The sequence below is a fragment of the Ailuropoda melanoleuca genome, chromosome 3 (genome assembly GCF_002007445.2).
Source record: "Ailuropoda melanoleuca isolate Jingjing chromosome 3, ASM200744v2, whole genome shotgun sequence".
Lineage (NCBI taxonomy): Eukaryota > Metazoa > Chordata > Mammalia > Carnivora > Ursidae > Ailuropoda > Ailuropoda melanoleuca.
Window position 1 is genome coordinate 136,329,665 of NC_048220.1, and position 25,910 is coordinate 136,355,574.

The 25,910-nt window shown below is 45.2% G+C and overlaps 1 protein-coding gene across 1 annotated transcript in view; it reads left to right on the plus strand.

Moving 5' to 3' along the window:
- The first annotated feature begins 2,029 nt into the window (after positions 1–2,029).
- DNAH5 (dynein axonemal heavy chain 5) overlaps positions 2,030–25,910 on the plus strand; it is a 278,502-nt gene continuing 254,621 nt past the window's right edge. The window contains exon 1 of the mRNA XM_034657084.1: positions 2,030–2,128. Coding sequence (XP_034512975.1) covers positions 2,117–2,128 — 12 coding nt within the window. The 5' untranslated portion in view covers positions 2,030–2,116. The remainder of the gene's footprint in view (positions 2,129–25,910) is intronic.

Sequence of the window (25,910 nt, forward strand, 5' to 3'; positions counted from 1 at the left end):
CTTTGGGCAGGTCACTTTATCTCTCTTTGTGTCTCCTCTGTAATAAGGGGACAGTGTGATAATGGCCAAGTTTAGAAGGTGTTTGTTTGTTTTAAGATTTATTTATTTATTTGAGAGGGAGAGAAAGCATGCAAGCAGGAGGGGCAGAGGGAGGGGGAGAGAATCTCAAGCAGATCCCACACTGAGTGCAGAGCCAGACGCAGGGAAGCCTGGGAACCACAACCCCGAGATCACAATGCCACCCGAAACCAAGAAACCAAGGGTCAGACACTCACTGACTGTGCCACCCAGACACCCCTAGAAGGTGTTTTAAGATAAAATGAGTTAATGCATAATAATCACCTAGAAAAGTGTGAGTTCTCATTTCCCCTTCTCAAACCTATCCAATAGGGACACCCTTTTTCCCTGGGGCTGTCTTCCCTGGCCAAGCTGACTTTTCACCTCTATTAAAAGAATAACTTCTTCTTTGAGAGCCTAGTCCTAAACTCTTCTAAGGTGATTAATAGGGGCACAATTAACTGTGACAAATGCTAATGAGAGAGGATGAAGACACCGTGCGGTCCCTGAAAACGGGCAGATGGAACTCAGCTACCTCAAGTCCCAGGTCAACATTCTCCTTAGGCTAACAGGCAGAGCATCACGTGGCAAAGAGGCCCGTTGTAGGCAAAGCTACACAAATTGCCAGAAAGTCAGACAGTTAAAATGTCATTTCTTTCTGTTCCATGTTTCTGTAAACCTAAAACTGCTCTCAAAAATAAAGTTTATTAATTAATAATAAAACAGAACCACGGGCGCCTGGCTGGCTCAGCTGGTGGAGCATGTGACTCTTGATCTTGGGTTGTAAGTTTGAGCCCCATGCTGCGTGTAAAGATTCTTAAAAATAAAATCTTAAAAAAAAAAGAACCAAAAGAAAAGGGTCATTTCTAATTTTCTTAGTTTCTGAAGAGTGTTTAGAGTGTATGCTGCTTAAGGAATTATTTTTCTTAGTAAGAATTTGACCATTTGTTCATAGAGCTCATCCGTGTTTAGTACCCTTTATGAGTGGATATAATCCCTTCCTCCCCAAGGAGATTTGGGGCTGATCTTCCTAGAATTTATAGTCCAAGTGACCTGTACTGCTTAACTCGGTGGCCACCAGACCTACTGGTTATTGAACATTTGAAATGCAACTAGTCTGAATTGAAATGTGTTTGTAGTATAAAATATACATAAGATTGCGAGGACTGAGTACGATTTTTGAACAAAAACTATCATGAATAATTTTTACGTTGATTTGTAGAAACAATGCTTTGGATATATTGGATTAAATGAACATATTATTAAAATTAATTTCACCAGTTTTTTTACTTTTTAAAATGTGGCTTCTAGAAAATACAGATTTACACATGTGGCAAACGTCTTTCTAAAGGACAGTGCTAGTCCCCATGAGAGAGGAGAGATTGCAGATATGAAACACTTATATTTTTCCTTTGTGAAGTCCTTTGGGGCAAAGTTCCTGGGAGCTTCACACATGCCAATACAGGTCTTGTTAAGGCACAAGGTTAAAACTTCCCATTGAGTTCCAAGCTGAAGAATCATCAGTGAAGGTACTCGACAAGGAACAATGGGAGAAACCAAAGCGTGGCTCGAGATTCTAGAAAGATGTACGAATTAAGTTCAAACACTCTAAACTCCGTTTCGAATGTTTTTTTCCTGAAGCTAGAGAAACACACAGATTTCGGCATTTAAACAAAGTCCAAATCAGTGGGCGTGGCTGATGCTAGAAGTCACCCTCGGCTGAGCCCCAAGATAAATCTGACGGGGAACTGTGGACAGGTGGCGGCTGGGACTCGGTGGCCCGGAGCTCGGGATTGCCGCTCCCCGGGCCCCGGCTCCCCGCGGGCTGCGCTGTCCGCGGCTCCAGGCGGGAGCGCGGGGAGCCAGAGGAGGGAGCCGGTCCAGGCGGAGCATTGCTCGTCGCCATGGCAACGGCGGGAGCCGCAAACAGCCGCGCTAGCCTGCCGACCCGCGACAGGAGCGGACGCCGGGGAGCAGCGCGGCCGGGGAACGGCGGCCAGCACCGGGTGGCCGGCCTCCACCCACCGCATGTCCCCGAGGGGCGCCGGAGCGCAGCGCCATGGAACAACTGGTAGGGTGCGCGCTCTGTCTGCGCTCGGTGTGCGCTCGGTCCGCGCGGCTCCCACGCCTGCCGGGCCCCGCGGCGCATGCGCGGCTTCCGCGGGGTGCGCGGGGGGTGCGCGGGGCCGCGGGTTTAGGCTCTGGGCTTCAACTTCCGAGCGGAGGCCTGAAAGGGCTTTCTCGAACTTGTAGGGCTAGAGTTGATGGGTTTTGAGTTTGGCAGCTTTTTTCAGGGGTGGTGGTCAGTCATGTACCGGGGCACCCATAAAATGCAGAAGCCGTGGGTTCAAGGAGTACCTCTTTCCGGTATCTTCAACTTGTTCTATCCCCCTCCCTCTTGCTGTGGAAAGGCCACTTGGAGGTCAGTGACATGGCCCCGAGCAACCCACTGTCCCATTGCAAGCATCAAAGATATACAGGTGTGGCGGAGGCTGCCTTTGTGTCAAGTTTGTTGCTGTTGTTAGTTCTCATTGGCCCTTGAGTTTGGACAAAAGCGAATGTTCAGTTCCCTTGGAGCGGGAGCGCGGGGGGAAGTGCAGGGGGGTGGAGGCAGAGGGTGTGCAGAGAAAGCCCCATTAGGTGTTTTCCTTATGCCTATTACATATATTTGCTTTGGCGCACAACAGGTGAGATAGGGCTGGAGACGTACGTGCGTTTAAATCAGCTTTCACTTCAAACGACTTTGTGTTCTTTCTCTCCCTCAAATGAATACTGTAAGTGAAAAAAACCCCTGGTACTTGTTTTTGCATTTACCTTCAAGGGAGATTGTGTTCATATGTATTTTTCGTTTATACTGTCTGTAGCTCTATAACTAGAGCAATCTATTATGCTAATCATAAAATATGCATCATGATGAACGTAAATGTATACTTATTTAATTAAGAGCAATGTATCTGTCGATATTTACCTTACTCAGAATTAGCGGTTTTATTCTTGTGAGCATCTTGTTATGGTATTCATATTAGTGTTCTTATTTTCATATGATTTATATGTCATAAATACTTGGAATTTCTAATATATCTATTTTGTGTTTCATTAAGACAAATTCTCACTAGCTCTTTTTAGTCTTTTTACAGACTTTCCCCCCATTTTCTGTAGAAGAAAAGAGAGACCCTGAAATGACAGATGGCATTGCTTTATATAATACCAATAAATAACTTTTTTGTGTCCTAAGTAAAAAAAAAGAAAAATCCATGTGTTATATAATCTTACATAAATTTATCAAATTTTATCCTCCCAGAATATAAAGCATAACTATTAACCTTATGTCATGTTCTTATGATTTATTCACTATGCTCTTAATATTGAAAAAATTAGGTCACTAAAACAATATTGTTCTAATTTTATAAAAATAAAAAAAGGTCTGTAAATATGTATAGAAAACAGTAAAAGGACACATACCAAAATAATGATACTGATTATCTTTGGCTGGTGGCATTGAAGAAGAATTTAATTTTTCTTTAAATATTTTCCATAATGAACATACATACGATAAATATGTAAATATGTATACACGTAAATATAAATTATTGTATATTTAAATGTATAAAATTACACATTTAAATAAAATATAGCTCTATTGTTAATTACAAATGATAAATATTTGTATATGAATTTTGTAGTTAGAAAAAATTATAAAGAATAATGCCGCTTAAACGTTTACACAACTTTCTTCTCCTGAGACAAACTTAACATTCCTTTGGTAATTGCTCCTGTTTTCAGTGCACAGGGGTGACCTTGTAAACACTACTTGGCAACTTGTGCTCTCTCCCCCAGCTAAGTGAGCAGCCTGGATTTTATGTAAATTAGAAATGAAAGGTGGTAAATGAGCGTGCCCAGATCAAAGTGAAGAGCAGCAACAATGAAACAAATGTGTGGCTCCGTTGAGTCCTGAACACTTTTCTTAACCCTCCTCAAGGCATCTTATTGCCCTAAGCCCAGGCTGATATGGAAAGGATTTTTAGCAGCCATAATAATTTTTTTAAAAGATTTTATTTATTTATTTGACAGAGAGAGAGACAGCCAGCGAGAGAGGGAACACAAGCAGGAAGAGTGGGAGAGGAAGAAGCAGGCTCCCAGTGGAGGAGTGATGTGGGGCTCGATCCCATAACGCCATCCCATAACGCCGGGATCACGCCCTGAGCCGAAGGCAGACACTTAATGACTGCACCGCCCAGGCGCCCCTAGCAGCCATAATTTATCATGAAATCTGCAAGAATGGTTTCTGTGGGAAAAGGGAGACAAATAGACACAGAGGCAAAGTACAAGGCATACAAATTGTTACATCTGTGAAATGTGACCTCTAAGGAACCTTAAATTCCAGGGGGGAGGGGAGGCAGGGGTCCCCTGCTTTTCTCCCAGGTCCAGGTAAGGGCATGTCTGAGGCTAGTATGAGCGGTAGGAAAGGACTGCTAGGGGTATGGATATTTCGAGGAATTGGTTCCCGCTGATAAGGAATGCTAGGAGGAAGTTTACCTGTTACATTTTCTCCTTTGTCATGCTAAGCTCTTTCCTGGCACTGAGCTCAGTGGCTGTTTATTTATATCTCTCTGCTGTTTGCATTTAGCTTTACTCTTTGTAGCCTTCCTTTTAACAAACAGACAAAAAAAAAAAAAAGGCTGGAACAACTGCTCACTCATTACTTTGTTTAGGAATAAAAACCAGTAGCTTCAGCTTGAGTAGATTGCCTGTGGAGGCTGTTCTAGTCTCGTTGACTGTGGAGTTATTGTCCTCTCCTCTCAGGGACAGGCCCACCCCATTGCCAGCCCCAGGAGTGGTTTGTTGGCGTGGAATATGCTGAAGGAAAGCTTCCTTTTAACATTTACTCCCTGGAGCAGACGGTTTGCGTGAGGCTGGGGTCGGGGAGGTGGTGTCTGAAGATGCTTGAACAGCTTGGTTCTAGTCTATGAGCACTTCTTGAAGTACCCGCTGAGTTTCTAGTACTGTGGGGAGAACACTGCGAAACAGGACCTTTGCTTCCTTCCTCCCTTCCTCCATGTTTCCTTCCCTTACTTTCTTCCTTCATCTCTTCTGCCTGTCTCCTCTTTTCTTCCTTCCATTCCTTCCCACCCTCCCTCCCCACCTCTTGCTTCTTTCCTTCCACCATTTGTGTTAAGTGCTTTCTGGCAGGACCTTTTCTCAAATTCCTCTTGACGATTCTGAAGCTCCCTTAACACTCACTACACAACTAATGGCATTTCCCCCCTTTTCTTTGGGGACCAAATGAGATGCACAAATTGTGACTCTTGCTTGCTGTTTTTGAGTAACTTATGTAAGCTCGGTAGGTCTGTCTCTCAGGAGTTGGATTGTAACTTACTGAGAAAGGAGAGAGGACATGTGACACTTGTCAGATTCCCGGAAGGACTTCTGTCCAAAGGCTATGCTATTTTAATAAGTCCATTTAGAAAAAGCCTGCCATTGTACTTACCCTGGATGGGGTAATAGAATTATGACTGGATTCCCATGGGTCAACATTTCAGCCTCCAAGGAGGTAATATGCAGAGTTCAGAATGTCTTTCTTTTTGGAAGCAGCTTCCAGGCAGGGCCAGTAGGGCTTGGCTGTGGGATGTGGGCAAAGGCATCTGTGTCCACTCCCATGGAAATGGTTGTAGGCTTCCTTGGAATGCTTGGACATTGAGGGAAAAAATCGTATTCGTGGAGGGCTGAATGCTATGTGGGCACCTTCTGAACTTTGTTTAGCCTATTTGGGGTAAAGAATGGAAGATGTGAAGCTTTGGTGTCCTGAAACGTCCACGTCGTTTTTCGTTACAAAGAACATGGGAAAGCCTGGCTCAGAGGAAGCAGTCATCGTGAACTCTGGCAGTGTTCCCCAAAAGAGGGTTGACTAAGCGGCATGAACTGTGATGGGGTCTGGGGAGATGTCGGGGAAAAAGCAGACCAGAGTCCTCACCTGTGTGTGAAGCCGATAGCTGGGTGGAGAAGACGGTGTGAGAGGGCACACGAGGGGGCTGGCGAGAGGTGGGAGAGGTCAGGAGGACAGAGCTCTCCAGGCAGAGGAAATGACCCCTGAGGACCAGAGCCCCGTGGCCAATGTGGAAGGAAGGGGGGGGGCAGTGCTTTCCTGGGTGGAGACAGAGCTTTTAAAAAGGTCATTAAGGTCAAATATGTGGGGCCTAATCCCGTGTGATCTGTATCCTTATAAGAAGAGCACAGTAAGACAGAGACGCAAAAAGACCTCAGGAGGACACGGTGAGGAGGCGGCCGTCTGCAAGCTAACTAGAGAGGCCTCAGAAGAAACCAGATCTGCTGACAGCTTCATCTTGGACCTTTAGACTCCGTAACTGTGAGAAAATCAACTTCTGTTAAGGCTCCCCATCTGTGGTATTTCGTTATGGTGGCCCGAGCAAATGTCCAGTGTGCCAGACGGTTTGCACACGTTATCTCAGTTAATCCCCATTGCGGTGTGGTGAGGTAGGTGCTGTCGTGACGTCATCTTACGGAGGGGAACGTTGACGCTGCAAGATAAGCATCTCCCTGGCAAGACGGGCGTGCCGAACACCGCTGAGAATCCTACACAAGTTGAAATGAAAACCCACTCGGCCCAGAATGCCCGCGATCGTCATGGCAGCACAGCACAGGGCGTCAGTGGGGGGCAACCCACCCCTCTCCGGCCTCCATCGACCACTCAGAGCCGGGTTTGATGACCGTCGTTGGACGGGGAGCTCCTGGAACAGGGTCAGTGTAGCTGCATCGACCCGGGTTCACTGCCACTCACGTGATGGCCGGATGCTGCTGAGGACGGAGCGTGGCCATGAACCTGTTCAGCTCTTCCATCTGCACCTGAGGAAACAGTCAGCCAGCCACGTGGGGAGAAGAGATGTTACAGGTGCGGGGGTGGTGGCAGCAGACAGACAAGTTAGGGGAGCAGCCGTCTTGGAGCAGAGAGGCAGAGCATGGTGAGGAGCTCTCAGATGGAGGTCCTTCCTCTCCAGCCAGGTTACGATCTTCCATCCAAGCTTGTATGTGAAGACTGTCAGACCTTCTGTGGCTCCTTTAGTAATAATGCTGAAGAGTGGGATGACCTTGTGGTCCGTGTCAGGTCAAGCTTTGAGTACAGGGTGGTGTTGTATCTGGAGTTAGGTCTGTCTTTTCATATCCGCGATGGATAATGAGTCATTTTTCAGTAGGATTCTACTCTTCCGTCTTTGTTTTTCATGGTACAGCAGGCTGTTTTGCTGCCGTTTTTTGTAGTCATGATTTAAAAGGTCTGTATTTAATGTAGCCTCCACATACTCTGCTAGTACAGAATTGAAGATGGTACTTTTCCAGGAAGGTCAGTGTAAATAATGAATCATCTCAGTGGCAGAATTCCTTTTCAGGGAGGAAATTGTCTTTGTTTGGGAAAAACAAACAAACTCAGTTAAGTCACTAGAGAAAGGAAATGAGGCCTGAGGGCAAAGTCAGAACAACACGGGAAAATGGCTTGTGGCAAGTTCACCAGCTGCAGTGGTGGTGGTGGGAGGTGAGAGGAGGAGAGGGGGAGGGGATTTGAAGGCTCTGGAGGGAAGCCTGGGGTGCCTGGGGATGGAGGGTAGACAGGGGCAGTGGAAGTCATAGAAGGATCCCCTGGGCAAGGGATGCTCAGAGAGCCTCTTCCCTCTGACCTCCGGTGAGGTGTGCTGGATGCATGAGCCACTTTGTAGTTTCTGGAATTTGAGTGATGGGCCGTGTTGTACTTTTGCCCCCTGCGACGCTGGAGGAAGAAGCTCAGAGCTGGAGGTGATCCTGAGCCCTTCAGCCCCCTGGGGGTCTGCTGAAGTCTTGGGGAGGGCCCAGAATGGGTGCTTTGGCCAGGTTCACCTTGATCTCAAGAGGCTAGAGCCTCACAGGTGACCCACTTCTGGGTCTCTCATTGCAGGGGATGTGACTGTGAGTTAGTGAAGCTGATTCCAGAACCATCCATGAAGCAAATCTTTTTATGCCCATACTCACGCCTTTTAAACTTTTTTTGAGGATGGACTATACGAAATTCATTTTATTTATGCTCTTATGCAATTGGGGGAAACACTCTATCCCTAGCTCGATGCTGAGTATATGAGGCAATTAACAATGTTTAACTGAAGAGTCTTTTCATGGGACCAAATTCTGTGTAATGTGCATTTTGTTATCTTTTCAGTTCACAATAGAGTGGGTGAAATGTTTGATTTTCTTTTTGCTGAAAAAATTAATCTCAGAACCTTTGGGCATGCTGTGTAGACCTGGAAACTCAGCAATGAGAAATCCTTCCCAGTCAGTTCACTTACTTTTAAAATATGTTCTACCTGCTTAAAGAGAAAATTTAGAGAGAGTAATACACAGTGTATTTAACTTGTTTTCAACCTTGTAGCATCTGCATCAAGATTACATTGTAATCTACATAAGATTACATGTAGTCATAAGATTACATTTGTTCATTAACTTCATAATGACTTAAAGACCTAATTTTATCTTTGTTAGAATTTTAAATTCTCCATTTTAAAGCTAAGCATGTGTAGACAGGCACCACTAAGGAAACAGGTGGGCACACATTGCGTATTCATTGAGGATGTTAATCATACCCCGTGTTTGTGACTTCCCATTGCCCCTTCATTGGCTTCTATATGCTTCCAGGGTGTTAATGAATAACAAAAATAGATTTCCACTTCTCAAAAAAGAGCTTCAGTGTTTCTGGGATAATTAAGGCATCTGAAGAAGCAAGTGGGTCACTGCCTAGCGGTCTCTGTAGCCGTAGGTGGTTTAATAGGGGACTCTAAATACATCTTACCTTGGGAGTTGTAATTATGTCTCGGTGACCGTGTGCGAGTTTATGCCCAGTGAACTAATATTTTAAATCTTCTTATAAGTTTTAAAAATGGCTAATAATGTGTTCTTACCTTCTTGATCTCCTCTTAGTATTAGGAAATCACATCAGAGGAGAGTGTATACCAACAGTCTGACAGTTCTTTGTTGAGTACGATATGTAGGTACCGCTCCATTACAAGGGAATCCCCTGGATATAAAAATGAATTCTTGCAGTGAAATTTCTTACACATAGACTTTTAAAGTCAAGTTTTTAGGCCACTGGCACCAAAGTGATATGAAACAGGGCCCAGCACATCACCAGTAAATTGGTAAGCACAAAGAAATTAGGTTAAGGTTTTTGTGCGTTTTTCTTAAAGGCTAAAGAGCAAAGATTAGGTGCAAATGATCTGTTAAAACAGTGACAACGACAATTCTGAAAAGAGATTGCAAGGGCTTTCCTGCCTTCCCCCTTTCTCTCTGTCCTTCTCTGAATTTCTTCAATGTGCTCCGTGCAGTTTTGTGGGTGATCTGGGAAGACGGTGCGTGTTTGGTTGGGGTCTGAGGTACACAGTGGGATGAGTATGCCTGTCGGGGAGAGGATGAGGATGACCGGTCATCCTAGGCAGCACATCGGGGTTTGAAGAATTTCAAGTAGCTCAGAGCTGCTCAGTTTGGTAACCACCACCCAGCCAGTCAAACCCTTCATCCTCCAGAGGAGTCGAGAGCTCCTTTTAACAAGACTGGCCATTTGCAGTGACATGAACAGCATATTTTAAAACCGTTTTATCCTCCCCCTCCCTTTAAAAAAAAACAGTTTAATCCTTGACTATTTAGAAATACCTGTTTCCTGGAAGGTTGGTGAGCCCATGAGCTGGGAGGACCATGTGAACGGGTGTGGCACTTGTGAGTTTGTGACATCACCTTGCCACTTTTGGGGCTGGGGTCTTCGTCTCTGAAAATTAAATCTCCTAAGTTAAAATTCTTGCTTTGAGGATAATTGCAGTGAAGCAAAGATTTTGCTCTCTGATTGTTTCTTATGACACTTAAGCTTTAAAAAATTTAGTCCTGGCCATGCTTTCAAAGATGCATTTTCCACTTTTGCAGATGGGGATTTTTGCCCAAAGTCTGAGCTGAAGGACAGAGGAAATAAAGAAATAGTTCTCTTCCTGTTTTTAGGCTTCATGAGTGTTGACCTGTGTTTGTGTCCCCTTCCTCAGCTCGAAACCCCAGCACTGGAAATAGGAAGAGCTTCCCCTATCGTACCTATCACAGCCTGCTGACTTCTCTCTCCCCTCCTCCTTTGCTGCAGGCTTCTTTCTGCCCCTTCTGCCCCTTTCCTCCTCCTGCTTGCCCCTCCCCCACCCCGTCCCCTTGGCTCTGGATCTCCCTGCGGAGCATGCAAAGGGTCCGAGGGATTCAAAGGGATTCGGGGCGATGTCCCCTCCTGTCTCGGTGTTGAGCGGAACAGCCCTCTGGCTGAACGGGCTGGTTTGTCCCGCAGACATAGAGACTTCATTGGTTCACTTGCAGCCCTAGGTCTTGAAGAAGATGCACTTAAAGAGTGCCAGCTAGCTAATATTTAAGGGTTGTCATATTTTCAGCTGGGCATGACACCCTTTTCCGTTTTTTTTTTTTTAACACAATTTGGTTTTCTTTTACTTAGTTAAAAAAAATGATGACATTCATGCGAGTCAGGCTGAGGCATGCTTTGGGGAGACACAGTCCAGACTTGTAGGGTAGAGATGGGAATCCAGCCTCTAGACACCTATTGTCCTCTGAGGGGGGGAGCAGCTAGTGTGCAGTAAGAGAAGAAAAAAAAAAAGGAAAAAAGAGTCTCTTATTTAAGTCATTTGACTGGCATGTCACTGGCTTCCTTCAGTTAATGTATTCAGGATTAACCATTTCAATGTTTGTTACCTATTTTTCAGTTTACATTTTTCTTCTTTAAAAAGCCAGGTTCCCTTTAATAAGAATATTTTAGAGGCATTAAATTATTTTTTAAAGTTTGCCAAAACAAATGTGTATTGTTCCCTGTGGCACACAGTTTCTTCCTGTCTGCCTTCCCTCCCCCTACACCTCCTCTTTCTTCATTCTTTCCTTTCTTCCTTTTTTTGCTGCCTTTCTTTTTCTCTACACTTTTTGTTTATCTTTCTCTTGTTTTATTAGTTAAGAACATAAACTCTGGAGCCAGATTTCCTGGGTCTGTATCCTGGCCATACTGTTCATTAGCTGTGTGACCTTGAGTAGGTAACTTGACCTCTCTGTGCTTCACTGTTTTAATCTATAAAAGATGGGGCTTGTCATAGTAACTACTTCATAGTCATGTTGTGAGGATCGAGTTGATATTTATAAAGTGCTTAGAACAGGGCCCAGTAAAGAGTAATGCTAATAATTAAAATAAAAAAATGAAAACACGACAGAAGTAAACTCAGGAAATATGGATAAAAATGACATAAAGGTAATATGTAGGTTTACCTTTCAGTCTCAGAAATAATCACTATCAGTAGTCATTTCCCCATGTATATGTATATGTAATTTATTTTATTTTAAAATTAATTAATTTTAAGGATTTTATGTATTTATTTGACAGAGAGACAGCAAGAGAGGGAACACAAGCAAGGGGAGTGTGAGAGGGAGAAGCAGGCTTCCCACTGAGCAGGGAGCCGGATGCCCATGCCTGGCTTGATCCCAGGACCGGAGCTGAAGGCAGACGCTTAACGGCTGAGCCACCCAGGTGCCTCTAAAATTTATTTATTTTTAAAAAAGATTTTATTTTTAAGTAATCTCTACACCCAACATGGGGCTTGAATTCTTGACCTTGAGATCAAGAGTCACGTGTTCCACAGACTGAGCCAGCCAGGTACCCCGTAATTTATTTTTATTTTGAAAAAATTTTTTTAACAAATGTTGATTCCTACTTTTGGAGCCTGACTTTGTTTTCCATTTTACAACATATCAGAAACATGTTTCAGTTTCATTAAAATGCTTCTTTAACACGATTTTTAAAAAAAAGTAACCTCTACCCCCAATATGGGCCTTGAACTCGACTCCTAGATTGAGAGTCACCTGCTTTACTGACTGAGCCAGCCAGGCACCCCAACGCCAGTTTTAATGGCTGCGTAGAATTCCATTGTACAGCTCAATAGCAAATTATTTTATGAATTTCTTATTGTGAAGCTATAAAGGATTTTGTATGAGTATTTCTAACATTAGAAATTATAAAGAAATGAATATATATACACGCGTATATGCCTATGTCTGGTTACCACAGGATCCTTTGCTTCTCCCATCCTGCACACAGCACGGTCCTCCGCTCCCTGGCGCTTTCTACCTGCCTGGGGTCTCCAGTGACCTCTCCGTTTCTGCCCTGGCTTCATTTGGGAAATGCTACTTACTCTAGGAGAGGTTTTAGTTCATAGTACCTTGTTTAAACAGCAAACACACAAACTCCTCCAAATTAAGGTAAAACAGAGCCAAAGACCTCATCAAACACNGAACTGCTCCAAATTAAGGTAAAACAGAGCCAAAGACCTCATCAAACACTCTAATAAGAAATGTTTCCCTCTCAAGAATAGGAAGCTTAGAAGAACAGTAGTAACAAAACACACATGGCTAATGGGCAAGGAAGAAATTCTCTATGATGTAATAAAACAATTTTCAACTCTTCAAATTTAGAGATTTCTTAAATTCTCCGGTTATTGTAAGTAAGTTTCAGTTTGTCACAATAGCGAATTCTTACCAACTAGAAAAGAGCCGAGCCAACCCTGGAGTGAATCCTTACCCAGATAAGGAAGCCAACAGATGGTTCAAGCTCGCCACCTAGTGGCTGCTCAGGAAGTGGCTTCCTTGAATTTGGCCTTTTTGGTTTTGGTTTCCATGGGACAGGTTTATGTAGTTCACCACTGTGTTCTTTTCCTCCAGGCAAAAGGAGTCCTTATTTGAGGAGTCCCATTGAAGCCTCTGGTTACATTCTCTCATCTTTGGTGGATAATGATGCATAAAACTTAGTAGTAGTTGCTAATAGCTTACTTTCGTCTCTTGTGTGAGAAATAGATCAGTAATTTGTTACTTAGAGTAACACTGGTAGGGGATCAATTGTTTTAGGTCTTGTGTTCAGTTTCTGTAGTATNTACTCTAGTAACCAGTTGTACTCAATTGTTTTAGGTCTTGTGTTCAGTTTCTGTAGTATCCTGTTACATCTTCAGTTACCAAAAAGAAGACTANAGGGGATCAATTGTTTTAGGTCTTGTGTTCAGTTTCTGTAGTATCCTGTTACATCTTCAGTTACCAAAAAGAAGACTAGCCAGGAATTTTTTTTTTATCTCTGCCATATTCAGCTTCTGAATTTACCACAGACCTCATTTCAAACCAGAACGTCTTGCAAAGAGGTCCCTGAAGAGTCCGAGGCACAGATTTGTGTTACCAGCTTATTAAGAGTGCAGTGCCAGGGGAGCAGGAGGCAAGAGAGGCACAGTGAGGTGGGGAAGGAGGGAGAGTAAAGTATGAGGGGTTTTATTTAGCTGGCTGCTTCCAGGGAGCAGTTTGGTGGGACTGTCAGCCACGAGGCCACATGAGCCGAGGGCAGTCAGTCCAGTGGAGGGAAGCGAGGGAGAATTTCTTGTGCTTCGTTTTCCCACTGATGAACGTTTGCTTTTTTGGCTTTGATTCCCCGGCTCTTCTGGTCGGGCATCGTGGCTGACAAGCCGACTCCAGGTGTCTGGAGGTGAGAGGCCTGGAGCCCGGACACTAAGCAAGAGACGTTGTGGGCGGTGCTGGGGAGAAGATGCTGGCACCCACCAGAGCTGGATGCAGCAGCGACAGCTGGGGCAAAACCAGTGGCCCAGGACAGAGGAGCCTGGGGGATGAGAGGTGGTACATGAAAGTGTGGGACCCTACCACCTGACTTAATGTGTTAACCCCAGATTCTGCTCCCAGGAATGTGCTGAAGAGCTGAATAAACATTGGTTATAGATTTTAGTATGTGTTCTAGTAAATGCTTCCTGCAGGATTCCTGCAGGATTCTTTTGGTTGCAAGAAACCTACACCCACTAAAGCAGGAAAAGCAAATGGGCCAGGGATGGGCCAGGGTTGTGTCAGGGAATCACCATGTGGGTGGTGATGGTGCTTGGACCCGAGAAAGGTGCCAGAGTCAGGACCCGCTGGTAACCTGACTCTGATCTCTGCACACGTGGGTGTTGGCTTCATGCGTGTTCCTCTTTTTCTGAAGACTGGCTTTGTTTGTATTGGTAGCCTGCCTGTAGGCAGAAGAAGCCAACCCATGGTTTCTGAGCCCTCACATTACGGCCACCCAAAAGACAGATTCTCTGTTAGCTCTAATTCTGAATTCCAGAGAGGAAATCTCTCTAGCTGGTTAGGTGTTCTCTGAGCCAATGAGCCCTCTGGGGTAGAGGCCACTTCTGAAATGACTCCCAGTGACCTGGAGGCAGTAGAGGGGAGATTACCATGGCAGGGACTATTTACTGTGTTCTAGGGGATTTTCCATCCCTGGGCTGCTGGGCTGCTCAGAATGGACACATACTCCTTCCAATATTCATTTCACAACAGGTGCATTACCCCACCTCCCCCAGGACTAAACCTGAAACTGTGTCCAACTTTTGCACCCAGCTGATGTCTCCAGGTCTCCTGATGGTGGTCACTCTGGTGTGGCCATGATCCAGGCTAAGGGAGTGTCTCTAGAGCTGGGGACTAAGTGTTAAATTATTAGTTATCCTCAAGTCACCTGAGGTAGCATGGTGTGGGGGTGGGGCACAGGGCTGCTGAAGCCCAGATGCCCACTTGAAAAACACTGGAAGGCATAGAAGCCTCAATGAAACCACTGTGGATTGGCCTTTGGCCCAGAGCACAAGCCGCTGTGGACAGGTGGAGTGACGGGGATGGTGGGCCTGGGATTCTTGTGGCTTCTGTTGCTGCCTAGTGGGGGCCGTGAGCTCCTTGCTGGGTCGGATTCTGCCCTGTCAGCCCACATGAAGGCGTCCCCTCCTTCAGGGCTCTTCTGGATCGTTCCCTGTTACATGTACTGCTCAGAGGCTATACAGCTTTAACAGGTGAGGTCATTTCCTGTGGCTGTTGTAACAACCAACCACAAACCTGGTGGCATAAAGCAACACAAATTTATTAACCCACAGTCTGTAGGTTGGAAATCTGACGTGGGTTTCACTGGGCTAAAATCAAAGCATTGGCAGGGGAGGCGCCAGGGGAGACAGCTCCCTCGCCTTTTCCAGCTCCTAGAGGCTGCTCACGTTCCTTGGTTCACAGCCCCTCAAGGCAGCAACGCTGTGTCTCTGATGATTCTTCAATCCCATCTCTTTCTCTGACCCCCTCTCCTGCCTCTGTCGTCCACTGTTAAGGGCCCTTGTGATTACACTGAGCTCACCTGCACGAGCCAGGATACTCTCCCTATTTTAAAGTCAGCTGATTAGGTTCTCTAAGTATTGTCAGAGATCCCTAGGGGGCCTCAAACTTATTCCTGGCGTCCTTGTGGTCAGAACCACGTGCATACTAGTCCTGAGGCATCTTGTATGTGGAGCTGCTTTCTAGTGGCTTCCTGACGTGTGCCAGTGTCATTGGTCTCATGGCTGATGGAACGTGTGCTGGAGTTTTCTTATGTTTTCAACACATCTGTTTTGATTTCGAATGGAGTAAATATTGATAGATATAACACACAGGCACACAGGCTTTGCATTCTTGGTAAGTTTTAAGAGTGTAAGGGGTTCCTGAGACATTAATGTTTGGGAACCACTGCCCCAGCCATCTTACAACTTCAGCCTTCAAGTTTGGATGGGAGCCAGCAGGTGGGGTGTCACCTGGGGGCTGCACCTGCTCGTAAGCTCAGTTGAAGAGGAATAAACTCACGGAAGGTGTCCTGGCCTTTTTTGGGAAGCAGAGGGGCTGGGTCTGTCCCCTCAGCCCTGAGGTGGGGCTGTGCTGGAAGGTCGCAAGTAACTGGGAGTTGGGAAAGGTACAGCTTCCCGGTCCTTTGTAAAATGGTGCTGAGTCATGGCTTCACGGTAGGCTTGAGAGTCTGTATTTATTTGGAGCGTCTGAGATCATTCAAGGGCCCGCCGGGTTTGGGAATGATTTCCTTACCTGCCAGCGGTGCCCATTTTGGAGAATCAGGAGACCGAGGTTGTTTGCAGACACCCAAAGTCTGAGCAGGTTGGGGTGGGAAGAGGTGAGAGAGAGGGAGAAGATAGAGGGGGCTAATTTGGGAGAGAGGGGCTGACAAATAATCGCCCCCTTTCCCTCCTTCACTCAGAAGACTTCAGTCCAGATGCTGTCAGACTGATGAGGATGATTTACCCGCGGTTACCGTTGAAGGTCGTAGGCAACTGGCTTCCTCTCTGCAGCCATTCGGGTCTCCCTGTCCGCTGGGTGGGGGAAGCCTCCCTTGGACCTGCCCTGTCCAGCAGGGCGGCAACAGCCTCACAGAGGACAGGGAGGAGGATGGGAGAGAGAGACAGATTGACCCACTTCTCTCCTATTACCAAATCAGAAACCCCACGTATGTCACTCCTCCCCACAGGCAAGAGTGAATGAGGGCTGGGGAAGAGGCCAGGAGTGGGGATCTACTGAAGGCCCTCTACAGGGAAGGATGCGGTGTGGGTCACTACACGTCTCTTCTACAAACGTTTATATGATCCACTCCGAGCCAGGCATGGTGCTGGGTGCCGGACGCAGATGTGAACAAGACACAATCCTGGCTCCAAAGAGCTCACAGGTTTTCTTCAGAAGTGTGTTTCCTAGACCACTGATGTCCAGATCGTCTGGATTTTCCCCTTATTGTGTGTTTATTCAGCACCTACTATGATCGAGGTGCCATTCTAGGTACTGGGATTTAGCAGTGAACACCAGCTCCCTGCTCTCTTTGGCCTCCGTTCTAGGGGGTAGCATGTACCATGTCAGCTGCTGCTTGCTGAGCACTGTGGACCGAAGTCAGTGAAGCAAGGGGGCTGGAGAAGTCTGTGGGAATAGTGTGGTGGGCTTGTTATTTTATATAAAGTGGCTGGGAGTTGCTTCACTGACAAAGGGCTTTTGAGCAGGGTCCTGAAGGACTTGAGAGAGTTATGTGGATATTTGGCAAACAGGGATCCAGGGAATAGGAACATCATGTGCAAAGGTCCTGTGACCTGAGTGTGACTGTCATGTTAATGGAACAGCTGAGGGAGGTCATGTGCCTGGAGTGTAGTGGACAAAGAGGAGAAGGGGGTAGGGGATAAAGTAAGAGAGATATGGAGAGATCAAGGGGGCCCTGGTAGGATGAACATGTTTCGACCTCCATTTTGAGGAGACAGTTCTGGCTTGTGTGGGAAAGTAGAAGCATTTTGGTAGCTGTTGTCATAATCTGGGGAGTGGGGAGGTAACGGTGGCTTGGCAGGAGTGCTAGTGTTTGATGAGCTAAGAGATGATCAGATTCTGGATACATTTTGTAGCAGAGCCAGTAGGATTTGATGACAGATTAGAAGTGAGAAAAGGTAATGAAAAAACACAGGCAGGGTTGACTCCAGGGGTTTCTGCCTTAGCACCTGGAAGGACAGAGCTGCCCTCCCCTGAGATGGGGAAGATGCTGGGAGGAGCATGTTTGGGGGGGAAATGGTACATGATTTGGGAAATGCTGGGTTTGACGAGGGTTGGACGACTGCATGGAGAGCATGGGTGTCCATCACTGGAGGCCACAGGAGCAGTCAAGTTTGGAGAGAGGAATTTGGAGGTTCAGTGAGGTTATCTAGTGCTGAGTGTTAGTGGAAACAAGGACTGAAGTCTGGGTTTTGAGACAGATTGACCTTCACAGGTCTGGGAGCCGAAAGAAGGAGCCAGTGGGTCAGAGCAGAATTGAGAACAGGTATCCTGGGTCATGTTAGCAAAGTCTTTCAAGAAATGGTGACCAACTTTTCAAATACAGCTGAAAGCGAAGATGAAGATAGAACTTCCTGTTGGATTTAGCCACATGGAGGCCCCAGTGCCTTTGATGAGCTGCATCAGGGGTTGAGGGGCCAAAAGCCAGATGGGGTGTGTTCACGAGAGAACGAGGAGAAGGGGCACGATGAGAGAGAACAAGGAAATGCCATTCTTTAGAGGCAAATCGATGAGAGAGGGGAAGAAGCTGGGGTGGGGGGGGTGGGATCTACACATATTTGTTGAGTACTCACCGTGTCTCAGGCACAGTGTTAGGAATCTGTGGTACGTCAGAGAACCCAACCCAAGAGTCCTCATCTTGGTTCAGATTCCATTCTGGTCAAGGGAGGCAGTAAACAATGTGAGAGTAAATAAGCAGATTTCATTTATGTGTTAGAAGATGACTCATGTCCTAGTGGATTCAAAGGAGGGAGAGGAGTAAGGAGCTTCAAGTATGTATGGGAGGGGAGGGGGGTTGAAATTTCAACCTGATGACCAAGGTGGTGGTTGAGGGAGGACTTGCAGGAGGTGTAGATGCTGGCCATGTGGACACACGGGGAAGGACCACTGCGGCAAAGGGGACAGTGGGTGCAGTGGCCTTAGGTTGGAGCATGGCTGGTGGGGGGTGAACTAATGAGGAGATGGATCCCAGAGGTAGAGGGCGACTGGGAGATTTGTGTAAGTGGGGTGGGGGTCCTTGGAGACCTTTGTGAAGGTTTGGCTTTTACTGAAACAGGGAGCTACTGGAGAACAGAGGAGGTTGGCTGGGTGAGATTATAGGCGTTGGTGGTTGAGGCCAGGTGGTAGTAGTTGTATTAGGGTTCTCCAGAAACACAGAACCAATAGGATAGATATATTATCTATCTATCTATAGATCAAGAGAGATTTATTTTAAGGAATTGGCTCTCACAATTGTAGAGCCTGACACATCGGTATCTGCAGGGTCCGCCAGGAGGCTGGAGACCCAGGGAGGAGTTGTTGTGCAGCTCAAGTCTGGAGACAGTTCAGAGGGATCATTCCCTCTTCCTTGGGGTATCTCCAGCCTTTTTCTCTTGAGCCTTCAACTGATTGGTTAAGGCCCACCCATATTATGGAGAGTAATCTGTTTTACTCAAAATCTATTTGTTAATTTTATCAAAGAAATACCTTCACAGCAACATCTCGACTAGTGTTTGACCAAATATTTGAGTTCTGTGCCTAGCCAAGTTGCCATATAAAATTGACTATCAGCATAGTAAACACCAAAAGCTGTTGGCTTCTGGTACCAAGGCATCTATCTCTCCAGGTTCTTAGACCCTGGCTGGGAGGCAGGTGCTGTCACAAACTAAAAACCACGGTGTGTCTGTGCATGAATGTGCATGATACCCTCCTCTGATGAAGGACAGTGCTCGGTCTCATCAAAACTGTACCGGCTGTTCCCCTCAGTTCTCACAGAATCCCCATGGAGCTCATGAGCAGCCCCTTCCCTTGGCCCAAGCCACAGTTTAGGGCGTGGGAGAGTTGTCCTTCCGATCATCCCTCCTTTGCTCTCCTCTGAGATTCTGTGCCATCTTTTGGTGGATCTTCCTTCTCCATTGGCCAAAATAAGGGAAAAAGAAAAAACCCCTTAGGTAATTCAACTCTTATGAATCACCCTCCCTAAGGAAATCCCCATCTTATTTCAAACATCCAGATCCCATGTGTGTTTGACTCCCATTTGGCTTGAGCTGGGACCCGGGATGTCCAAGTGAGAGATTTGTGCCGGTTGCCTCCACCATCAAGGGAGACTGTGGATCCTCCAGCCTGGCCGTGAACCAGAGACGCAGGAAACGGGGAAGGGTGTAGCCGGAGCTAGGAAAGAGGGACGTGGAAGAGGAGAGACAGGAGCTGTGGAAGTCTGTATGTGAGAAATCCTGGAAGAGCATTGGGGTGTGAGAGAATGGGGCAGCAGAAGGAAAAGACTGAGAAACGTTTCTATGGGTTAGGAGTTGAATCCCTTTTAATATTCTTGAAGATATGCAGGCAATTATTAGATTTTTTCTATTATTGAAATGTAATTGACATGTAATGCTATATTAGTTTTAGGTGTACAATACATAGAATTTTTTTGAAATCATTTTTGGTTCTAGGGCTCTGATATTTTGTGTATAGGACTCCATGGGCACACTGAGCCATGAGGATTCTAGGCACCCTCCCCCCCTTTTTTTTTTAAGATTTATGTATTTATTTGAGAGAGAGAGAAAGAGAGTGAATGGGGGGATGGGCAGAAGGAGTGAGTCTTTCAAGCAGACTCCCCACTGAGAGCGGAGCCCCCCACGGGCCTCGAACCCATGACCCATGAGATCATGAACTGAGCTGAAACCAAGAGCCTGACACTCCACAGACTGAACCATCCAGGTGCTCCTGGATTCTAACTTTTTGAAAAGGGTTACAAATATCTACATGACCACGCATGGTAGAAAAGAAGTCAGACGAACTGTCACATTCCAGCTAGGCGACCTACACTGGGATGCTTCTCAAAGTTGTAGTTTGTATCTTCTGTTGGGTGGGATGAGTGAAGCCCCCCTGTAGGGTCATTACCAGGATTCAATGAGATGGGGCAGGCAGAGGCTTTCCTGGCACAGAACTTACCCTGAGCCTTCCTTGGGCTTCCCATTTTCCTGCCTGGTGCATCATCTAAATAGACCTGAATAGATTTTCTGCTTCTCCTGAGCTAATGTAGGTCTTCTAAAGACCTCTGACTCTTGGCATAGCATTTGCTTCTGAGGGGATCAGGGGCTGTGGAGGTGCCAGTTACTGGGGACAAAGATGGAAGAGCAGCCATGCTTCCCAAGCCCTTTACACTGGCGTTCCCAGTGAAGTCAGGAACTGGGGAGCTGGAGAAGACAAGCCTGGGTAGGAAGACCATTCCCTGAATGAGCAGAGGCTGAGAAGCTACAGCTCCTTATACAATGCTGGAAAGATTTATCCTTCATCTTAATTAATGTTTCCTGGAGTTGCTGCTAATGGGCCATCCTATCAAGAATGCTCCTGGGAGTAACACTTCATAATCAGACATTTCCAAATGCCAGCATGCATCCCTCCTCAGCAAGAGTGGCTTAGAGATTAGCCCCACCTTGTGGAGAAGCCTAAAAATAATGAAGTGAAATATTGCTTGAAGGTAAGGAATTGAGGCAAAATGAATTTGTATTTTAATATTTTTTTCAGAAAATACTTTGAAGTTTTATATAATCAGACCATACGTTTTTGGGTGAATCATATGAATATAGTTTTTTAAAAAGTTTGCTTTTTTTAGGGGCTCCTGGGTGGCTCAGTTGGTTAAGCGTCCAACTCTTGATCCGGGCTCAGGTCTTGATCTTAGGGTTGTGAGTTCAAGCCCTGTGTTGGGTTCCATGCTGGGTATGGAGCCTACTTAAAAAAAAAGTTTATTATTTTTTTAGTAATCTCTAAGCCAGTGCAGGGCTCGAACTTGTGACCCCGAGAGTCACATGCTTTTCCAACTGAGATAGCCAGGCATTGCTTATAAATATTTTTATAGATGATAAAGCCACTTCATCAGGTGATACTCTGTAATTGCACTTACATCTTTCAAAAAAGACAAAATAAGACACCGAAGACGAGACACCTCCAGATGGCTTAGCCTTAATTTTGTTAAATTTTATCTATTTTTTTTTTTAAAGATTTTATTTATTTATTTGACAGAGATAGAGGCAGCCAGAAAGAGAGGGAGCACAAGCAGGGGGAGTGGGAGAGGAAGAAGCAGGCTCATAGTGGAGGAGCCTGNACCATCTTTCAAAAAAGACAAAATAAGACACCGAAGACAAGACACCTCCAGATGGCTTAGCCTTAATTTTGTTAAATTTTATCTATTTATTTTTATTATTTCATTTTTTCATGTAAGTGTACTCTTTAATCCCCGTCACTTATTTCATCCATTTCTCCACCCTCCTCCTTTCTGGTAACCCTCAGTTTGTTCTCTACAGGTAAGAGTCTCTTTCTTGGTTACTCTCTCTCTCTCTTTTCCTTTTGCTCATTTGTTTCTTCAGTTCCACATATGAATGAGATCGTATGGCATTTGTCTTTCTCTGGCTGACTTATTTCGCTTAACATTATACTCTCTAGCTCTATCCATGTTGTTGCAAATGGTAATAGTTCATTTTTTAATGACAATAATATGTATACATACGTATCTATATCTATGCACCACATCCATTCATCTATTGATGGACGCTCGGGCTGCTTCCATATCTCGGCTGCTGTAAATAATGCTGCATTAAGCATTGGGATGCACGTATCCCTTCGAATTAGTGTTTCTGTATCTTGGGGGTAAATACCCACCAGTGTGATTACTGGATTGTAGGGTAGCTCTATTTTTAACTTTTTGAGGACCCTCCATACTGTCTTCCACAGTAGCTGTACCACGCTCTTGTCCTAGCCAGTCACTACCTGCCTTTATCATTTGGGGGAAAGAACTAAACTTTTCTAGGCATGAGTTTCCTAATATGTCCTGGAAGGAAGTTGGAAAAGATGATCTTGTACGATTCCATCTTTAAGGTGCTAGAGTCGGGTCAAACGAGAGGCATTGCACGATGTGCAGGAGGAGAGGCAGAAGTGACCTGAGAGGTGCCAGGTGTGGGTTGAGAGAGAAGTAACTGTTCCCAGGTGTAGGCTTACTGGGAATGTGAGCTTCCCGCTCACAGAATTTAGCTGTGCCTTCAGGATCTGGTGGACATTCATATGTAAGTCTGAATTTATGACCTGAAGGATCAGAAAACGCTAGATTCATAATGGCAATTTCAGGTATCATGGATACCACGAGTTTCTGTCAGGCCCAGTAGCAAGCCAGGAGCTGTTCCAAAAATGAGTTATTTCCAAAGTGGGCAGGGGGCCTCTGTTATGTTTTTTTTCTCTGAGCTCCATGGAGCATCCCATCTTCCCCAGAAACTTCCAGCTAGGTTAAAGGGTCAGAGAGGCTTGCACCAGATGGAGCTGTGTCTTGCTCTGGGCCACTCAAAGCTGGGAATCTTATATGTTACTGTGTACATGGCAGGAACAGTATACCCAAATATGGGGTATATTGCAGTATACCCAAATCCAAAGAGGCTCACAAGAATTGTGTTTCTTTCTAGTTCAAGAAATCCTATTTAGAACAGCAGCTATAACTGGAATCAATCCCTGATTAAGCTAATTTCATATCATTTCATAGCTTCTCTACCAGGAGCAGTTTCTTTCCACAGATGACATTTGGCAATGTTTGGAGACATTGTCACAGTGGGGAGACTGTGCTACTTGCATCTAGGAGCTAGAGACCAGGGGTGCTGCTAAGCATTCCATAATGCAGACTTACCCAGCCCAGAATATCAATATCAATACCAAGACTGGTACCCTGAGATCTTGAGTCTTGAGATAGGTCCTAGTAGAACAGGCAAATTTAAAGGATTTGTAGTAGGGATTACCACCTGCATTGATCGTATCTTTGATGGTGGCACTGCTTTCTGTTTTCATGGGAGAGGTTGTTCCAGGAGAACCTGTACCTGGAAAAGTGGGGGATTCTGCCATTTGCCAAGGGTATCTCTTGTGACTATACACTTAGGTATTGTGGAAGTGACCACAGGATATGTTATTCTGTCTACTGGGTCATAGGCTGAGTTTATGTATCCGCTGGGTCACTACAAGATAGATATGGTATCACACATCATTTATCACTAACACTGTGCTNGGAACTGGGGAGCTGGAGAAGGCAAGCCTGGGTAGGAAGACCATTCCCTGAATGAGCAGAGGCTGAGAAGCTACAGCTCCTTATACAATGCTGGAAAGATTTATCCTTCATCTTAATTAATGTTTCCTGGAGTTGCTGCTAATGGGCCATCCTATCAAGAATGCTCGTGGGAGTAACACTTCATAATCAGACATTTCCAAATGCCAGCATGCATCCCTCCTCAGCAAGAGTGGCTTAGAGATTAGCCCCACCTTGTGGAGAAGCCTAAAAATAATGAAGTGAAATATTGCTTGAAGGTAAGGAATTGAGGCAAAATGAATTTGTATTTTAATATTTTTTTCAGAAAATACTTTGAAGTTTTATATAATCAGACCATACGTTTTTGGGTGAATCATATGAATATAGTTTTTTAAAAAGTTTGCTTTTTTTAGGGGCTCCTGGGTGGCTCAGTTGGTTAAGCGTCCAACTCTTGATCCGGGCTCAGGTCTTGATCTTAGGGTTGTGAGTTCAAGCCCTGTGTTGGGTTCCATGCTGGGTATGGAGCCTACTTAAAAAAAAAGTTTATTATTTTTTTAGTAATCTCTAAGCCAGTGCAGGGCTCGAACTTGTGACCCCGAGAGTCACATGCTTTTCCAACTGAGATAGCCAGGCATTGCTTATAAATATTTTTATAGATGATAAAGCCACTTCATCAGGTGATACTCTGTAATTGCACTACCATCTTTCAAAAAAGACAAAATAAGACACCGAAGACAAGACACCTCCAGATGGCTTAGCCTTAATTTTGTTAAATTTTATCTATTTATTTTTATTATTTCATTTTTTCATGTAAGTGTACTCTTTAATCCCCGTCACTTATTTCATCCATTTCTCCACCCTCCTCCTTTCTGGTAACCCTCAGTTTGTTCTCTACAGGTAAGAGTCTCTTTCTTGGTTACTCTCTCTCTTTTCCTTTTGCTCATTTGTTTCTTCAGTTCCACATATGAATGAGATCGTATGGCATTTGTCTTTCTCTGGCTGACTTATTTTGCAACATTATACTCTCTAGCTCTATCCATGTTGTTGCAAATGGTAATAGTTCATTTTTTAATGACAATAATATGTATACATACGTATCTATATCTATGCACCACATCCATTCATCTATTGATGGACGCTCGGGCTGCTTCCATATCTCGGCTGCTGTAAATAATGCTGCATTAAGCATTGGGATGCACGTATCCCTTCGAATTAGTGTTTCTGTATCTTGGGGGTAAATACCCACCAGTGTGATTACTGGATTGTAGGGTAGCTCTATTTTTAACTTTTTGAGGACCCTCCATACTGTCTTCCACAGTAGCTGTACCACGCTCTTGTCCTAGCCAGTCACTACCTGCCTTTATCATTTGGGGGAAAGAACTAAACTTTTCTAGGCATGAGTTTCCTAATATGTCCTGGAAGGAAGTTGGAAAAGATGATCTTGTACGATTCCATCTTTAAGGTGCTAGAGTCGGGTCAAACGAGAGGCATTGCACGATGTGCAGGAGGAGAGGCAGAAGTGACCTGAGAGGTGCCAGGTGTGGGTTGAGAGAGAAGTAACTGTTCCCAGGTGTAGGCTTACTGGGAATGTGAGCTTCCCGCTCACAGAATTTAGCTGTGCCTTCAGGATCTGGTGGACATTCATATGTAAGTCTGAATTTATGACCTGAAGGATCAGAAAACGCTAGATTCATAATGGCAATTTCAGGTATCATGGATACCACGAGTTTCTGTCAGGCCCAGTAGCAAGCCAGGAGCTGTTCCAAAAATGAGTTATTTCCAAAGTGGGCAGGGGGCCTCTGTTATGATTTTTTTCTCTGAGCTCCATGCAGCATCCCATCTTCCCCAGAAACTTCCAGCTAGGTTAAAGGGTCAGAGAGGCTTGCACCAGATGGAGCTGTGTCTTGCTCTGGGCCACTCAAAGCTGGGAATCTTATATGTTACTGTGTACATGGCAGGAACAGTATACCCAAATATGGGGTATATTGCAGTATACCCAAATCCAAAGAGGCTCACAAGAATTGTGTTTCTTTCTAGTTCAAGAAATCCTATTTAGAACAGCAGCTATAACTGGAATCAATCCCTGATTAAGCTAATTTCATATCATTTCATAGCTTCTCTACCAGGAGCAGTTTCTTTCCACAGATGACATTTGGCAATGTTTGGAGACATTGTCACAGTGGGGAGACTGTGCTACTTGCATCTAGGAGCTAGAGACCAGGGGTGCTGCTAAGCATTCCATAATGCAGACTTACCCAGCCCAGAATATCAATATCAATACCAAGACTGGTACCCTGAGATCTTGAGTCTTGAGATAGGTCCTAGTAGAACAGGCAAATTTAAAGGATTTGTAGTAGGGATTACCACCTGCATTGATCGTATC